The sequence below is a fragment of the Cinclus cinclus genome, chromosome 8, assembly GCF_963662255.1.
Source record: "Cinclus cinclus chromosome 8, bCinCin1.1, whole genome shotgun sequence".
Taxonomy (NCBI): Eukaryota; Metazoa; Chordata; class Aves; order Passeriformes; family Cinclidae; genus Cinclus; species Cinclus cinclus.
The window spans coordinates 16,000,401-16,018,730 of NC_085053.1; the positions used below are offsets into that span (position 1 = coordinate 16,000,401).

Consider the following 18,330-nt stretch of genomic DNA (forward strand, 5'->3'; position numbering starts at 1 on the left):
CAACCATGTGTTCTCACTGAGCCCTGTTGCACTGTGCAGTAATTAAAAAGTCATGAGTCCTATTTAAATATAGGGCATTCTGTCCTAAACCTTTGAGTGCCTGTGGGTGTGAGTAAGCTCATTCTCCAAGGATGTTCTCTGGTCTGTGTGCATACACCAGCTTCATCAAAAGGATGTAGGAAATGCCAGATCCAGATATACGGATTCCACTTTTTTAAAAACTAAAGCATTGATCAGTCCAGGGATGGCAAAAATTAATAGTAATGAGCTAATTACTATACCAGCTGCCTGCAAAGAGGGGTCCTGTAGGCAGACTCCTTCTGCCCATTTGCCTGCTGGTTAAACCACCACTCCAGAAATTATAAAACAAAACTTTTTTCCCTTTATAAACATCTATCAGCATCACCTTAATATGGCCCACAGCACCAACATTGCCTAGCTTTTAAGTTCCCAGAATCCAGCCAGAATCTCCCCTAGCATATTCTAACACATTTTACTGGCTTGAGCAGGGTAAAACACAGCCATCTCCTCAAATGAATGGCTGCTGAGCTCCAGCAGCCCCTGCACCAGGCCGGGCTCACCATCTGTGTTCCTCCCAACGTCCGAAGCCCGTTCACAACTGCCAGCCCTTTGAAAAGCCAGCCTGTTTTTCTGATTGATTCACTTTTTAATGAACTGGGAAAGCCTGTGAACTTAAACCCTGACACCTCAACCTCCCTGCCTTCCTAGCCATCCCTGCAGCAATGTACTGATTATATTTCAAGTTATTATGGGATTAATACAGCTGCCCCTGGTGCCTCTTTCCCCTGAACTTCATCAATAAAAGTTGTGTCCTACTCTTACTCTGGTTAGTTCAATTTCTTCCTGAATCTCTCCCTGTAACCTGTGACGTGTTGGCAAGGCTGTATCATATCAGCCCTTCAAAGCTGCCAACACTGCTGATGTTTAAAACCTACTTGTGTCACGGCCTTGCATAAGCTTTGTGTGTTTAAGAGGACATCTTGAGCTTTGCTATGCACTGCCTCAGCTCTCTAAGTGGGTAGCACATACTTAGCAGTATTGAAAATAATGCAATAAGATAATCCACCAAAAAACTTAAATAGATTGTGCCAGTGTCATCTTTCTTTGAATTCACAGTAGAGCTATAAAAAACTACTTTTCACATGCCAGTTCAGCTAGAGAAAAAAAATAAGATGGGGGTGCAAGAGACCTGTGCTCAGCAGAGTCCAGTTTTTCACCAACAGCATTTCTTTATACAGTACAGGATTTAGGTTTACTTTTCTTGTTGGTTTATAGGTTGGGGTTCCCTCCCCCCCCCCCCCAGAATATGGTTTCCTAAAGACATCATTAAAAATGTAATTAACTGGCTTTTTCTTTGGAATGTCTGCAGTTGTTTACAAAAGAATTGCCACACAAGCTGCCACCTTCGGCTGTGTTGAAGCTTGGAGTGATGATGTTCTTGTTTACAACTGTGCATCAATTTCACAGTATATTTAGTTTTGGTACAAGTTACATATAAAATTCTTACTGAGTTTAATATTACAGCAAATAACACATATAGTAAGGGAGTAGGATTTATCACTGGCTGTAATGTCATTGTACATATTCAAAATATATACGGTGAATGATATATACACATGCACATGCAAACAAAACGGAAATATATTTAGTTTAAGAACTGATGAATTGTTCTTGCTTTCATTATTCTCATTTTGTACATAGGAGAATGGAGATCAAGCACATCTGTGAAAAGGGTGGCTGGTTGGGATTGCATCTGTGAAGCAGCACAGTCACCAAGGAGCAGGTTGGAGAAGAAACAGCACTTTTGTACCCATGGCACGAGACAGGGGAGCCCTCAGGGGTCAGGCACCCGCTGTGTCTGGTGGGACACAAACAAATCCCCATGGAGTCCCAAGGTGCTCCCATGAAGCATAAAATATCTATCCAGGTAAAAAACTTTCCACAAGATTTTTTTATTCTTAAATAAGGAAGTGGTAGTTTTCCCCTTTAAATTCTGTTTTCTTTCCCCCTCTCCCCCCCCCAGATTGGTCTCTCCCATAAACACAGAGGCCAGAAGGCTATGCTTAAATAATTCATCTACAAATTTGCAATATCTTTTTGAACTATAGCAATTAAACGGAAAATAGAAAAATCAGCTCAGCATCCTGTTTGGATGTAATTAAAGGTATAATCTGTTCCATTTGAATACTTCAGTGCTTACCCTTCTTAAAACAACAAATAAGAATAGTAGCTCATTTGCAATATGCTTTTTTTTTTTCAAGTCAGCTAAAAAGACTAACTGATGAAGCAAGAATAATAATTTTTAAATGTGGCATAAGCACAAAAATACCAACTACAGCTTTCAAATGATTGCTGCAGATCTCATGTGCAATGAGAGTTCAGTAACAAGGGGTATAAGCTTTATGGCAAAACATTGAAGTCTTCCACTATTTGGTACCTGCATCTTGATATGGCTGATATAATTACCTATCAGATACATCAGTGGAATGAATATCAGATGATATCCAAAAATACGTAAGTGGGATGCATATCAGCTCAGTCTTTTAGGGGCTGTTTTATCTTAATGTTTTTTTTCTAAGAATAAAAGACAAATACTGCATTTGTTGCCCCTTTGTTTTCTATAAGCAGCTGAAGATTTTACAGCACAATAAAGTTAGCCTATTAATGGCTGGCTTATGAGATTCAGCTGGATTTTTACCCTCCTACTGGACATTTCTTCACTGCTCAAAGAAATTGAAGTCAGGTGTAAAGTTAATATCTGCCTTGTTCATTTATTCATATTGTAAGCAATCAAGATTTCCCCAAATCACAGGGCAATCTCTTGCCTTTTGAGAATTAATACAGACCCCGTACTCTCAACTTAGTTTAAAAAAACAACTGGCATAGGTTCAATGGAAGCAATGATTATTCTGAGAGGTTACGGTGAACCACAGAAGCTGTTAGTGAGAACCTTGCTCGTAAGATCCCCTAAGAGGAAAAGTATATGGATATTTCAAAATGTAATTAACAGCATATTCCAACAATGTGAGAAAGAAACATTGTTTGGTTTAGCTGCAGAGGAATCTGACTGCACCAGGAGAGTTTTGGCTTGCTCAGCAGCCACCACTAGGAGCAAAGGACACGATGGGCACCAGAGGGGACCCCTCACCAGTGCTGGCAGAGGCAGCAGGGCAGGCTCTGTCTGCAGGGGCTCCTTTCATGCTGCCCACCTCACCGTGCTCGGCAGCACAGCACCCTCCTCACAGGCAGCTCCACTGGGGCCAGCACCCAGCCAGGACGAACAACGTTTTTCAAAATGTCCATTTTCTCTCCACTGTACTCTCTCTCAAAAAAAAAAGAAAAAAAATTTTGGGTCAGGCATGTCTCAAGCTCAATTTTGGTCTTAATGCTACAGTTTGTAGGAGTGTTTGAACAAAATTACTGAGGGTTTTTATTTTGATTTTGGTTTTTTAAAGTTAAATACATAGTAGTGAATAAAAAAACCTAAAAAGCAAAATATCGTATTTTTTAAGCATTTTGATAATTTAAAAAAGGGCAATTTTCAAGTTTCAGCATTTGTAAGCTCAGATGAATAATATAGCAGAGAACTGATTTAAAAAGATAAAATGATCCCAAAAACATAAGAGCGATATTACACATGGGACCAAAACAGCAAAATGGTCTACAAGGTCTCCATTGTAACGATGAACATGAGAGAACTTCCAGCTTGCATTTGCTGAAAGTTAGCACCTATTAAAATTTCCAGCCTTCCTGGCGTGCATGCTCTGCTGTTTGAAAACCTTTACAGAACCGGTCCTTCAGGAGCCTGAGTCCCCTCAGAGCCTTCCTCAATACTGCCCTCCTCCAGGGGCCTTCAGTGGACAAGCTACAGGTGAGTGGGGTAAAAAATCCCTCTGGTGAGCTACCCCCAACTACCCTCTTACGCCCTTTTGCCTCCCCCTCTGACCTGTGCAGCCTCCTGCGCATCAAAAACATTTCTGTGAGCTTAATGCTAGAACTACTGTTAAAAGACACACAACAACAGAACTCATTAAAAAATACCCACAGAGGAAGAAAAAAAAAAGAATCCCTCGACACAGTAGCGTCTGTCTCCAGTAAACAGGGCTCTTTTCAGGCCTTGGGCTCAGACATAAGACCACTCTAGCAGGGTGAATGAATTACTGTCAGCTGGGCCATTTTCACTTCGGTTTAAGCACAGTCATTTTACCAGCCATTTGCCAGGAGCCAAGAGCTGCTGAGGTGACATTTGTTATGCACCTGACCAGCAAACCTGGCAGTTTCCCCAGCAGCAATCACCCACCCCATGGGTCATACTGCAGGACCCCAGCCTTCACCCCCACAAGGAGCATCTCTCAGAGACAAGAACCTGTGCCTAAATGAAGCAATGCTTATCTCATGCATGCCACAGGTGTGATGTCATCCCCTCTGGCAGAGGAACCAGGATGTCTACAGCCTGCACTCTACAAAAATGCAGGAACTAAAGTTAACATGTCTCTGACTTTGTTAAAATATGGTGATAATTTAAAAACAAAATTACCACTACAAAGTTAATTCCTCTCTGAGTTCTTATAAACAAGTTTTTAATTTGCACCAAAAATTTACATTTTAGATTTCAAGTCAACCAGGAATGGTACTAGCTTGGCCAGGGACTCCAGGCAGTGGCTGGTTGGTTCTGTGAGGCCTAGGGGGAGGAACGCTGTGGCTTCCCGGGAATATCACAGGCATACAGTTGCCAGCAACCCCCCGAGGTGCACACAGGTAAGCCCATCGGATTGCTTTAAACTCGCATCCCTTGTATGAGAGGGAAAATAATCACTGTGTCAGATGAACTTCTGCTTTTTATTAAAAAAAAGACCCAAACAAAACAAACCAAAGGTATAAGGTAATTGATTGCTTTCTTCTAGTCTTTTATTAGTTATGATTAAGGAGCTATAGTAGCCCTGTTTACACAGCTCTAACAAGTGAGGACCTGCAGAACGTTGTTGGCTTGGGGCCCACAACTTGCCGTCCATTCTCAACAGAATCAATCTGGAGCTGAAAACATCCCCGTAGGAAGCGTACACATCCCTGCTTATACAGGAACAGAAACAGCAATAACTTCAGGTCCTGTAAGCTGCGAGTTCAACTTACAGAGATCAGCCCTGACTTGTCATCGCTCTCAGCATGTTGGTGATGAGATCAGAGCACTTCACCAAGGACTCATACTTCCAGCTTGACAAGGGACAGAGGTGAGCATGTTACACCTCACTGTTACTCACCTCTCCAACTGCAGGAAGGAATCGAGAGCTCCTCTGTTTAACATGCAGTCGCAGCACTGCCAATCTAAAATGGCTGATCAGTAATACTTTAATTGCAGTTTCATAGAAACAAATTGCTATTTAATTGCAATAAGCTTGTCTGTGGCTTAGCTGGACTGACAATAGGCATACACCAGGTAGTAACAGTAACAAGCAGCAACAAGGGTTTTGTGGTACTGCATGTACAGGAGTCTCGGGCAGTGCCCTCAAACCCAGAATACAATTTCACGCTGATTAAATGTAATACTTAAAAAAATGTATATACATAAATTTCCTAAACTCAATTTGATTTTGTATTTTAATAGAGCTGTTCAGAATAGATACTTGCAAAAAGCTGAATACTTCACATACAACTACCAGCAAAATACTTTGATAAAATATTTAAATTGAAATTATCTTTTAAAATCACAGAATCAGGTTGGAAAAGACCTCTGAAATCGCAGAGTCAAACTGAACACCATGTCAGCCAGACTGTGGCACTCAGTGCCATGTTCAGTCCTTCCTTAAACACTTCCAGGAGCAGTGACTGCACTGCCTTGATAGCAAGGCATACTCTGCCAGTGTGTGAGTTTTAGTATTTACCCTAATGTTAGGTGATGCAAATTTTATCAGTGTTAACTAAAAGGGAAAAAGGGAGACAAACTCAGTGTGGTTAATATTCTGAAGATGTGACTTAATTTCATAGGCTTCATTTTGTTAAGACATTCTCATTTTATATTTCATAAGATACTCCATAACCTGTTAAAATATTTAAAGATAAATCATGTAGGACTGAAAAGACAGTATCTTGTTGCAAACAGAATTTGGTTTGGAAAGGCTTAATGTCCCACTGCCTGCCAGGATGCGTAAATCTCATAACTAGACAGCTGGATAGGTAAAAACATTAAACCCATTTAGAGGGCAATCTTTTTACAAAATTGTTTCATTAATAAGAGTGACAATTTATATGATTGAGATGTTTAGATGCAGTATAGACAGAGCATTTTATCCAGGTTCATGAGGATGATTTCAGATTAGTAATATTTCCTTTGATTCTTTTTTTAACAGCATTCATTTTTGAAAGGGAAGCTCTTACTGAATCAGCAGCACTAAATGCAGAGGGTGTATTTCAGCCTCAGTGCAGCAAATACATGTGATAAAAGGTGAACAAGTATGTGTTTTTCTTTAGTTCTCCTTAAAGAGAAGTGATTTTTCACATAAGGACGAATCTAAGTTAGCTTCCAGTAGCCTTCTGCCCACACCTACCATCACCATTACAGCCTGTTTCATTGTGTGAAATGCCTCTGGTTTCAAGAAAGTTTTACCTAAAGCAAGAATACTGCTTAAATATGTTCTATTGTATATTCATAGCTCCATTAGTCCTCCTGCAATTTAGCACATCAAAGCAAAGGCTTCATCACTTGCATGTGGATTATGCCAACATGAGTGACATTTGTAATCTTATAGGTCTGCAACTTAAGAAATGCTTTTAAAGTAAGCTATTAAATAGGTAGCTGTGCTTTACAAATGAGTCATATAATAGTTTATTTAAAGCTGTTAATGAACTTCAACCTCTACATCACTAAATGCTATACTACATTACTTACTAGAAGTTATTAGCTATCTTCTTAGCACTTCTAGGTTATATTGGACAACTAAAAATCTGTACATGTTAGATTTAAACACTGTACCTTGAGTGCTTATACTGAAATAATATAAAAAGATGTCTACAGTCTCACTAATACTTGAATTCTATATTCATATGACTTCAAGTGTCTTTTCAAAGATATTGAAGCAGCACAATTTGCAGGACTCTGAAGACTTTAATGCCAGATCAAAAAGCTTAGAAACTTATTTAAAATACCCACAAGTGCATTTAATTAAAAGTTACACATAGTGTCAGTCATTTATGTTGTGCTTTATATGTTATGCAAGTAGTTTTTTGTATTTATTGTCTGATACTGTACATTGCTAGATTTTCTTTTCTCTGAAACAGCGCTTCTTCCTCAAACACTGAAGTGTTAAAAGAAGAAATTCAGCATCCCTCCAGTATACTAGAGGTCATGAAGTAGAATCTGAAACAAAAATATCTGCTGTTGGTTTTTTAGACAGATAAATCTGTAAATCAGCCTTTTTGTGTATTGGCATCACAACAAAAATAAATCAAGCTCACTCAATAACCAAGCATCTGAGCAGTGAACACCTTCTAAAAAAGACTTAAACAAAAGAATGATGTTATGAACGTATTTATTTACTATAAAAGTAGAGTATTTCTTAATATTGATTTGCTTTGAACTGCAGCAAAGACAGAATTGCTGCTTGCAGGTTCCTGACTGAAGGCATACGGTGGACAGCCACAGTTCCATGTTAGTACTCTTGCTAAAAGCATGAAAAGTCAGGTTTTTTTCTGAAAAGTATTTTGCACAGATCTACCACAAAACAGCTGATGGGAAAAACATGTAAAATGAAGTTGTTCCTTTTCTAAGCTTAGAGGTGGCTCTGCTGCTTTGTGGGGAAGGTGGTTTTTGTTTGTTTGCTTTCAGAGACCAGATCATATTTTGAGATGAGCTAGTTCTCAGAAACAGCCCAGGAAACAGGTTTTTCTTTCCTGAAGATTATCATTGTTGAAAAGTTAAAGTCTCTCACCCCAGCAAACAACTTGATGTTGCTCAGATCAGAATAGCTATTGTATTCTTTTTCATGAATACTCAATTGTAGTGCTCTGCATGAGGTACAGACCTTGTGTTGGCTTTTGTTTTTTTGACCTCTTATGGTATATTCATACCCTCTTATGCTTGCATGCTCAGAGACGCAGGTACATCCTTAACACAGAAGGAACTAGAAAGAAAGAGACCACAGTACCTCTGTATGTGCTGTAAATCACTGCAATGGGAATTATAATGTACTTACTGTAACCAGAATTAAGAATCTCCATTAAAAAAAATGCAATTTTGAAGTAGTACTCATTATCCTTGCCACAAGTAACACGGTCAAGTAGTTTAGCAGAGTCTTTCCTGGCATAAGACAAAAGAAAAAATCCAAACCAAAAAAAACTACCTTTAAAGGTAATTGACAATTAAGGTAACGGCTCTGTAAGATGAAGGTGCAGAATGTTTTGAATGTAATTTAAAAAAAAAAAAAGCAAAGCTTCTAAAACCCATACTCAGTTTTGTTTTACTTTTTATTATTTAAATACACCATACTAGAGCAAATGTCTCTGAAAATATCACAAATAAAAGATTTTTTCTTCATTCAGCAAATTAGAAGTAGGTGAAAATTTCTACACAGTAGCTGCTATGAGCCTGACTTTTTTCTTTTCCTTTTGCCATGGGAAGTAGCAACATTAGGACAAAAACACTTACATGCATACATACATTGTATTTTACAGAGATACAATAAAAGTGTTTGTGATAGAATATCACAAAAGCCACATCTTTATCTCATGTTCAGTTTGATTGAAACACATTTCCTTACAACACTTAAATATACAAAGAGCAAATAGAATGTTGTTAAGGTAAAACACAGGGTACAAACTGGCCAGTGCCCTGCTAATTGTTAATGAGGGTAGAAAGCAGATTTCAATGCTTCTTTTAATTAGCTTCATTAGTCATCTTCCCCACCCGCCCACCCCCAAGATGTCCTCCGGTGGATCTTTTTTCATTTTCTCTACAGTCTCCCATTAGCCCAGGTTCATGGAGTCCTTAATGTTCATATTCAGTCATTTTAATACACCAATAAATGTGGGAAGGGCAATCAAGAATAAAGAAGGTGCAATGGTATGGAGCTGGCATTGATGCTAGCTACAAAGGTGACTTGTCTACTTGGAGACATGGGATCCATCTGTGATGAACAAAATTTGAGATGAAGGCACGCATTCTGCATTACTCTGACCTTTTAGCAGACCTGTAAGAAATAAAAATGAGTATCTTAGCTAAATTTGAGATAGGAAACTATAACATGACTGCTTTTCTTTTCCCCTATTCACTAGGCTCCTTTTTATTAGACTACTTTCCAACTGTGACTTGATTAAGGCTTTCTACACTGTCCATACTGCTAATGTTTCAACTTTAAATAGCAAAAACCAAACATTTTTCACAGTTCCACAACTAGAGCAAGCAGACATGGAAAAAAAAGAGACTACAACAAGAAATAAGTGTACATTCTGGTAACAAATCATACAGTGAATAAGGTGGTTTTTCTGGGACACGTTTGAAAGGCAAGAACCATTATGCCATGCCTTTGAAGAAGCGAGTAATATGATCTTGTAATTGGAAGAAATAGTGTGTAAAGCAAATATGAAGTACAGCCACTATCCTCCCAAGGCAACTTTGGTTAATATGCTGCATTGCACAAGAGCTAAATATAGATATTTCAGGATTCCCCCCCTCCCATTTAAATTCCTCATCTGGTACGTTAGTTAATGTTACATAAACATTTTAATATATGAAGTCAAACACGTGCTTTCATACTGGTGTTAATGAATTGTGATAATTAAAAGTGTCTAACTCAATAAAAATCTAAACTTTCATGGATAAAATAGGAATGATCATCCATAGTCTTCAAATACAATCTGTTTGCAATTACCAAAATGAAATAATATGTATTAGATTTTTATGGCTTTTAAATGACATTTTGCGCTTCCCAGGAAGTTCTTTTTCCACCCTTTCTCTAAGTTACTAAAAGCCTGAGGTCTATTAGTAACTGCAACCCCCCACTTTCAAGCTAATTAAAGTAGTAGAGGCTTGGAGGTTTAATTCCCCAGAGCCGAAGCTCAGTGTGAGAAAGGTAATTTGTCTGTCCAGAACAAAGATTAGGGAGCAGCCAGCAAGCATATTTAATAAATGAGCATCAAATATCTTCTACTATGGACACAGACAACACCAATTATGTAACTACAAGGGAATTGTTGAGTGATACATAAACTAGAAGATTTTTAAGATCTTCTCTAAGAGAAGTAATGTAACTCATACTTTATTTAAAAGAATAGAAGCTGAAGACAAGCATTTGTTACAAACATTGCCAACTGGTGCAAAATTTACACTTCTAGTAGGTGGTAATACCGTTGCAAACAAGAAATACTACAGGAATACTACCAGCACAAAAAAGGCAGAGAGAATTCTTGACAATAGGGCCCCTTCAAATGAAATGGCACAGCGGACATCACAAACTAAGTTTGCACTCTGCAGGCAAGCAATACTGAGTTTAGAGAAAACAGGGTTTTTTAAACTACAGGGCAAGTGAAGGGAAGTTCTAACTATGTGTGAATTGCCTCAGGGAGGCAAAAGGCAGGAATGGCAAACATCCCTGTGTCTGCCTCCTTAAGAAAAAGCCCAAGTTTTTAAACCAAGTTAGGCCATGCGACCTCTCCTGCCTGCACTGGTCACCTGCACACCGCAGTGGGACAAGAGTCAAGTTCCTAACTGTCACCCTCACATGACAACAAAAATGAGTTTTAATGCTGGGCATGTCTCAATCTCTTTGGTTAAATAAAACAAACAAACCAACCCGCGGATAGTCTGCTATCTCTGTAATCTCTAGTGATAGAACAACATGGAAAATGATTGATCTGTAACGTTTAATAAAAAGTATCTGTTGCAGCCAACTCTGTTACAATGGAAGAGTATTTTTAATCAGTGGCCCGAAAATATGGAGCTTTCTGGAAATCACCTCTAATGTTAAAATCTTTGGACTGTTGAAAAAGCAAAATATAAAACATAACTCTCTTAGCAACTGTCCCTGTAGCTTCCAAAGTTCCAGAAACCTGATGAATACATGAATTATCAACTTAAAAATCTCTTTAACTGTATTTGTTTTCTGGTGTATCGGTGCTCTGCAATTCCCTTTGAAAACCAATAGGAGAAGGTAGAACAATTTCTAGAGATTGCATTATAAAGAAAAAAACCCCTCAAACTATGTGTCCCCTCAATCTTCTCCCCAACAGCTGCTCATCTGCCTCAGCTCTGGAGGCAGCAATGCCACTCCAGTCAGTGACAGAAGCTAAGAAAAACCTGCTCTCACCATTCTTGCATTTACTCCCACCAGGTACCTACAGTCACCTTGAGCTCTGCAAGCCCAGTCCCGTTCTGCTTCTCTTTGCCATGTTCTATGTTCCTCATCATGTCTGCTGCTTTTATTGCAACTAAATCATTTTTATGTTTTGCTAAGGCAGAGAAAGAAACTGATAAAACTAAATTACAATTTAGACACCTATTTGAAGTTACATTAAACTTTACATTCGTAGAAGACAAGTGGATAAACCACTCTCAGAATGGTAAACCTTTTACTGCAGTGTATAAAGATGAATGGTTTTACCAATATTTTGAAATGGGATATCTATAAATATTCATTTAACAGAATCACTGCTAGCTAGTCTGTATTACAGATTTGTTTCATTAAAATTCACAACAGTATAAATCTATGAATCTTTAACTGTATTTGTACTTCCTTGAGAAGAGGCTGCACATTCTCTTCCAATCTTAATTATCTTTGTTCTGCCTAACTATGTAGCATTTTTGTACTCAATTCTCTCATCACCTCGATTGACAAATTAAGTAAATAAAAAGGTCCATGCTTTATATTTTGATGTAATTACATTCATTGTATAAGACTTGAAAGAATACTTAAAATTAATCAGTAAATTTATGCACAGAAAAAAAAAAAAGAAAAAAGCAAACACAGATATTGAAATGTAGCAACACAACCAAAAAAATAATGTAAATTAAAGAACGGTTCTGTTTTCTCGGACATATTTCTCCACTGACTAAAAGCACTGCAAAATATACTGTACACTACAGAACAGATCAGCCTAGCATTTGTCCCAGTTTTTTTTTTAAATCTTCCGAATTCCTACTTGCAGATAAATGTTATTTTTTGTGATCCTTACAGACATTAATGAAGTTCCTATTGTAAATCTATAAAGAATCACCAACTGAAGTGTGCACTTTTTGTTTCATTGCAATAACTCAGTGCTGTGTGATTGCCTGGGTTAATGATGAAAAAGTCAAATATACTATCAGAGCTGATGGAAAAATCTATCACCAATCTGAAATTAAAATTCATCTGTGGTCAATAAGATTTAATATCCATGCAAGTGGCGCTGTAAAGAGTAAATGAATCAATGTCATCAATACATAATCAGTATGAAATATGATGTGAATAAAATTATGTGCAAGAGTCATACATCCACTCTTTTCTGGACCAGGGTGGAATGAACAGTCTCTTAACTCAAGGTTGACAGTAATTGTTACAAATTAGGCACAGCAGTTATCAAAATGCACTCACTTGCATAGCTCTAGGACTGATTAAGAAGATTAAAATACATCTAAAACTATCTAGTTTCAGAGTTACAAGACAACTGTTGATCAGAAATTTTTTTCTTCTTCTTCACTCTATGATCTGAACAGTCATTATTTACTCATTTAGCTAGAAACCAAAACTATCAACCACAGAGATACACAGTCTCTAATTGAGCTATTAGTGTTATGGAACGTTAAGAAAGTGGCACTTTGGTTTTAAAATCTGAGTTATGACACACAAAACAGGCAAGAAAATACTTCTGAAAGAGTACCCAAGTATGCTTCCTTAACTAAAATCTTAATATTAAAATTAAATACATTAGCTTAGTCCAGGAACCTTCTCTTCAGAAGACATTTATTTCCATATTAAAGGATCTAATTTTCCTCCCTCAGAAACCTGCTCTCTTGTAGCCCTTAATTTCAAGATTATAAAATAAAATACTTCTCTTTCTTAAAAGTTTGTATTAATGTATGCTCTCCATTTTGCTTTGCACATAAGGAGCTCAACACCTGTACAGATGCACGTGCCCAAACCAAAATAAACTGACTCACCCTGTATGTCATATTTAAAAGGTTAATATTTTCTCTCCACACCCTGTGCCTAAATAACTTAAAGCAAGTTCAGCTACTTAAAGGTCTCTTTGCAGGGGCATGGAATGTCCACTATTAGAATGAAAAGAAATTGATCTTCATTTAGCTCTAAGAAAGCTTATTAGTAATTGTGGAGAATTCACCTTCTGGTCTGGCAGTAGTGGATTACTCTGAAGTGAATTCAAATGGCCATTGATGAGAGCTGTAGGTCTATCATGTTCACAAAATAAACTGCCATTGATGTAGTGAAACCGATCTCCGGGGACCAGGCGATTCCGGCAGGTAGAGCATGTAAAACACTGGGAAAGGAAAGAGACAGCAAGTGAAACTACAGCACAAATTAAGTATGCTGCAGGTTTGAAAACTACACTTCAGAGACTGCAAGTGCAGTTGAGATATGGAGCTGCTTGGTTTCTAGTATCTCCAAATATGGCATTAGTCTTACCTGTGGGGACTATGCAGTACATAACTCAAGCAGAGTTTTACCGATTACGAGGGAACAAAGCCATGCACTAAGGAAAGCTTTCTAATAGATACGCCTTCTTCTAGTTATTATTTTGCACTTCATTCATAAGCAGATGCAGATTTTATACTAAAGAGGCATGGCAGTACCAGTCAGCTGCTAAAAGTGAAAGTACACAGAAAAAAAACCCCTCACCTTAAGATGATAGACATTGCCCTGTGCCCTCATGACCAGCTCACTAGCAGGAATGGACTGTCCACAGGCACTGCAAGCACCACTATTTCCAAATAACCTGAAACAGAGGTGATGATTGTGAATAATTTAATACACAGAAGACTCTAGGCATTTTTGCACATCACTGCCATGGTTTATTACATAACTATTTTAGACTTCTGACCCCCATCTTCCAACTTGCTTATGCTTCATAATATAAAAAAGTATATTTTTGTGTAACAACTGGTAGCTTTACCTTACCTTGGATGTGGTTACACAGGATTTAATCAGAAATATTGACTTACACCTCTAGAAACACAAACAATTCTGTACTACACACATTTTATCAGATTACTGGGTTCATCATAAAAAAAAAAAAGATACAATTCATGACTGGAGTTTAAATGCATTGTGTCCTTGAAATTATATGAAGAACTCTTTTGTACTTTAATCATATCTTGAGATATGAGTCATCAAAAGGGTTAAGAGGATTTGATTGTATATCTAAGAAGACATCATGCTCAGTGTATTGAAACTCCAGTAAACCTCCATCAGTGCAGAGTTTCCATTAGAAACTCTCTGCTATCCAGGTTGATATATAATGTGTATGGGTTAACCTTTTCAATCATGGTGTCAACACTTTAGATTTGCCTCTGCTCATCTCTTTCATCCTAACCTTCTCTCTCTCTTGATAATGAAATGCTTGCTCCAACTTCCCTCTATCTGCTCCTGAGTCCACAATTTAGATTACTTCATCTCTGCTAGCAACAAACTGAATGAAATTTCGATTTGAGCAGAAAGTAATTTACCGGGATCTGGACCCATTTGTCATCATATCTCTCTGGGTGTTTGCTGTATCACTGCAGTTTTCCTATGCAATCAAATGAGACCACAACATCTGCCATTGGGGGGGGGGGGGGGGGGGGCGCACATGCAGTGGGGGGAGGGGGGAATAGGCAGAAGAGTAGTGAAGAAAAATATATACATAATTCTTCAAATCCATTTAAAGGCACAACACATCGATTCAAAATATAATACAGTAATGATTATTGAGTTCTACTTTTACAGGCTGCCTCAGCTAGAATTAGAAAAACCTTTATTTGCTTTTGCACAAGTCTCTAATAGACACAAATATTTATAAAGACTACCACAATTCATTTTGCAGTAAAAAAGGAAACTGAACTAGCTGGCAGGGTCACAGACCCACTTTCCTGCACGATGTAAAACACAGTAATAGGATTTACAAATTAGCGTATCGGTGTCATAATAAATATTAATATTTGCATCTCCTTCCTGTCCAAATAAAGTCATAAAATTCTGTTTGTGTCAACCTAGGACACGCATTACAACAGAATACCCGTAATCTGAATGATTGCGGTGTGCCTCTGTATAAAAATAATTGCTTTGAATTTTCAGAATCTGAGCTTGCAGAGGAGGCTTGTCATGTTCAAACTACTAATTTGCTGTCGCCACTTTATTGAAAATAGCCTGTAAGTTGTTATTAAATGTATCGACTGAACGACAGAGAGAGTAGTAAAACTGCCCCTTAAGATGGCTTTTAATAGGAAGCTGAGAAACAAATTTTGCAGCAGCATCGATTTGAAGAGTTCAATCAAAACTCCATTTCAAAACTAATTAGTCTGAGATCCACGACACATTGACACGTTCTTGCAGAATCACAGCGGTTACAAAGGGAAAGCTGAACTAATACATTGTCAGGACCTCCCGCCAAAGGGACTACACTGTCTGGAAACTAAAGGTCCCTTATTAGGAAATCTTCCAAACCAGGACCAGTTCCGAATGACATACCAAGGTTATCTCCAAACCATTGCAATATGCATTTTTCTTCCTTCATCGTTACTAGTAATGTAGTTGGCACTACAGGCAGTGCACAGGAAGGGCTGTGAGAGGAGGCAGAAGGCACTGCTGCATTTCTGGAGCAAAGATCCAACAATCCAGAGAAAGGGGGAGGCAGCAAGGGCTCTGCTGGGTGGAAGGGTGAAGATGGACAGATGATGTCAGTTGTCCAGGAGAATCTGAACGTGGTGAGCTCTCTCTCACTACCCCCAATTCCCCCTGTACAACTGCACCACCCAACTGAAAACACAGCTTTCAGAATGCTGATCTCATTGCACTACTTGTCTTCATTAAGCATCCATTTATTATACTATTCTCTCTGAACTAGAATGGTCCCACACCTTGAATGTCTGTGAATTCTAATAAACGGAGTCAAACTAATCCTGAGGCTTTCCACACATCTTAAGTTTTCCCCAGGCATGTTCCCAGAATACCTCTACTTTGGGAAGCCACTTCAGCTGAATCTTCTGCTAAAATTTCTGAAAATTACTTAAATTCGGACCACCTTTCAGCTGCTCATTATTAGTTACCAAGAAAATTAAACTTATTTTTCCTTTTCTCTACTGTTATGAATGGTTTTGTTCTGTAAAGCCATTAACAGGAAGAAGTTTTATCTTTTAAAAAAATGTTATTTCTCCTTACCAGCTAAGGAAGTCTTCCACATTAACTATTCTTTACTGAAAAAGTTGTTTTGCATGGTTTCTGGGAAGCTGGAGAGCTAATTATCTAACCAGGGGGACTGTCCAGGACAGTATTTGATTTAAAAGGCTTGAGGCTTTAGGTGCTCAATTAAGTAGCTATCGGTCTCAGACTGGACTTTAATGGGCTCTTTTCTCTTTAACTGCAGCAATGGGTAGAGATACCCCAGGTCAGGCTAATTAAAGCCAGGGGACTCTTTAATTGTGATGACAGAATTGGTTTCAGTTTCCTCTTTGGGTCCTCAGTCCAAGAAGGTCATTAATATTTCAACATTTGGGCAATGCAATCAATCACAAACATCAAGAGGCTCCCTGTACGGACAAGGCATCTCTTCTACACTTAGCAGCATTTTACTGAGCCACCTTAAATTAACTACTGTATGGTTCCAACACAGCATTCCCTACACCCCCCCAAATGACTCTAGGTTTTTTTTATTGGTGGGGCGTTTTTCAGAACTTTCTGTAGGAGAGTGGGAATGAAAGCAGCAAGAAATCTTCTCAACTCAGTTTCCCATCTTGCTGCTCAAAATTCAGCATCAGCAGAAACATGTCTTTAGCAACTTGTACTAACAAAATAAGGTTCCACTGCTTTCCAAAATCGTGGAGACAGATTTAAACACTCTGATTCTCGCACCACATGGTGCACATTTGTGTCCACATACATATATCCAAGCCCTAGCAAAGAGAAATGCACATCCAGACCTACTGATCCAGAAAGAATCAACGTTTTTGTACATTCCCCACATTTAATCTAAATTCTACACCAGCTATATTAAATGTAACAAAGAAAGGCAACACAGAAATTACGCCTGAAGCGAAGTCCATTAAAGGTACTTCAGAATAACTAGAGACCAAGCACCTTAAAAGCACCAGAAGCTATTGATACTTAAAAGGGGGGCTGTGCATAATGGCAAGTGCTGCATTAGAGAAGAGGAAGAAAAAAAAGGGGAAAAAAAAAAAAAACAGCCAAATTACGCTTGGTTAATTCAGAGTAACAGATCTGCCCCCAAGTGAATTGGAGGCCTTGAATTAATTCTGTTATGACAAATCAAGATAAACGTTCCCCCTAAATTGCATGCGATTTAATTAATTTTTGAGATCCTGTTTTTTTTTTTTTTTTTTTTTTTTCCTAGCTAATAGTTCACATGCTCCTGTGCTGTCATTGTGCTTGAGTGGGCAGACTTCAAAGTGATATTAAATAACCAACTATTAGATTTACCTAGCACGTCCTATTGGAAAAGTGCCATTTAATTACCTAGCCTGTTCAATTAAAGGGACAGCATTCCCTGAATATAGCAGCTTGCCGCTGATTACCAGGGAAATGAACTGGCTGCCGGCGGCCCCCTCCCCGGAGCGGCCTCACTGCGGCGGGGCCGGGGCCGGGCGCCCCTCGCCCCGGGGCTGTGCCCCCACCCTTGCGCCGAGCGCCCGCCCGGGGAGGGGCACCGGGCGCTGCCCCTTTAAGAGGCACTCGGGCAGTCTCCCCCTCTCTCCCTTCCCCACCACTCCCTGCTCTCTCTTAGAGGCCAATTTTGTTAATTAAATGTTTTGTTTGCGACGAGGTTCTCATTCATTTCGGACACGTCATTCCGAGCAGATCTAAGCCAGCGACCAGATCTCATTAGATAAAACCTATCAGAACTAAGAGAAAATGGAGGAGACACTAATTAAAGCTTTTAATTGTGCGGATTCGCTGCCACGCTGCTGCTTTATCTGGCATCTCAAGGTTGGGAGGGCTGCGCTCTGCTCCCCTCCCTGAGCGCGCTGCTCGCCGTGGGGAGGGAGACGAACATACTGGGGTTTTCACCTCCCTCTTTTCCCAGGAACCTTGGCCTTCAATGAAAGCTGCAGCTGTAGCTCTACGGCCAATCTGTTTTCGGGTTTTGGGGGGAAGAGGGGAGGGAAAGGGGAATGTT

At 38.9% G+C, this 18,330-nt stretch overlaps 1 protein-coding gene across 2 annotated transcripts in view; it reads right to left on the reverse strand.

Moving 5' to 3' along the window:
- Nucleotides 1–8,954: 8,954 nt before the first annotated feature.
- LMO4 (LIM domain only 4) overlaps nucleotides 8,955–18,330 on the reverse strand; it is a 41,590-nt gene continuing 32,214 nt past the window's right edge. For both annotated transcript variants that reach the window (XM_062497486.1, XM_062497485.1), the window contains exons 3-5: nucleotides 13,842–13,938; nucleotides 13,327–13,482; nucleotides 8,955–9,200 (exon numbers count right to left, since the gene is read on the reverse strand). In XM_062497486.1, coding sequence (XP_062353470.1) covers nucleotides 9,192–9,200; nucleotides 13,327–13,482; nucleotides 13,842–13,938 — 262 coding nt within the window. In that variant the 3' untranslated portion in view covers nucleotides 8,955–9,191. The remainder of the gene's footprint in view (nucleotides 9,201–13,326; nucleotides 13,483–13,841; nucleotides 13,939–18,330) is intronic.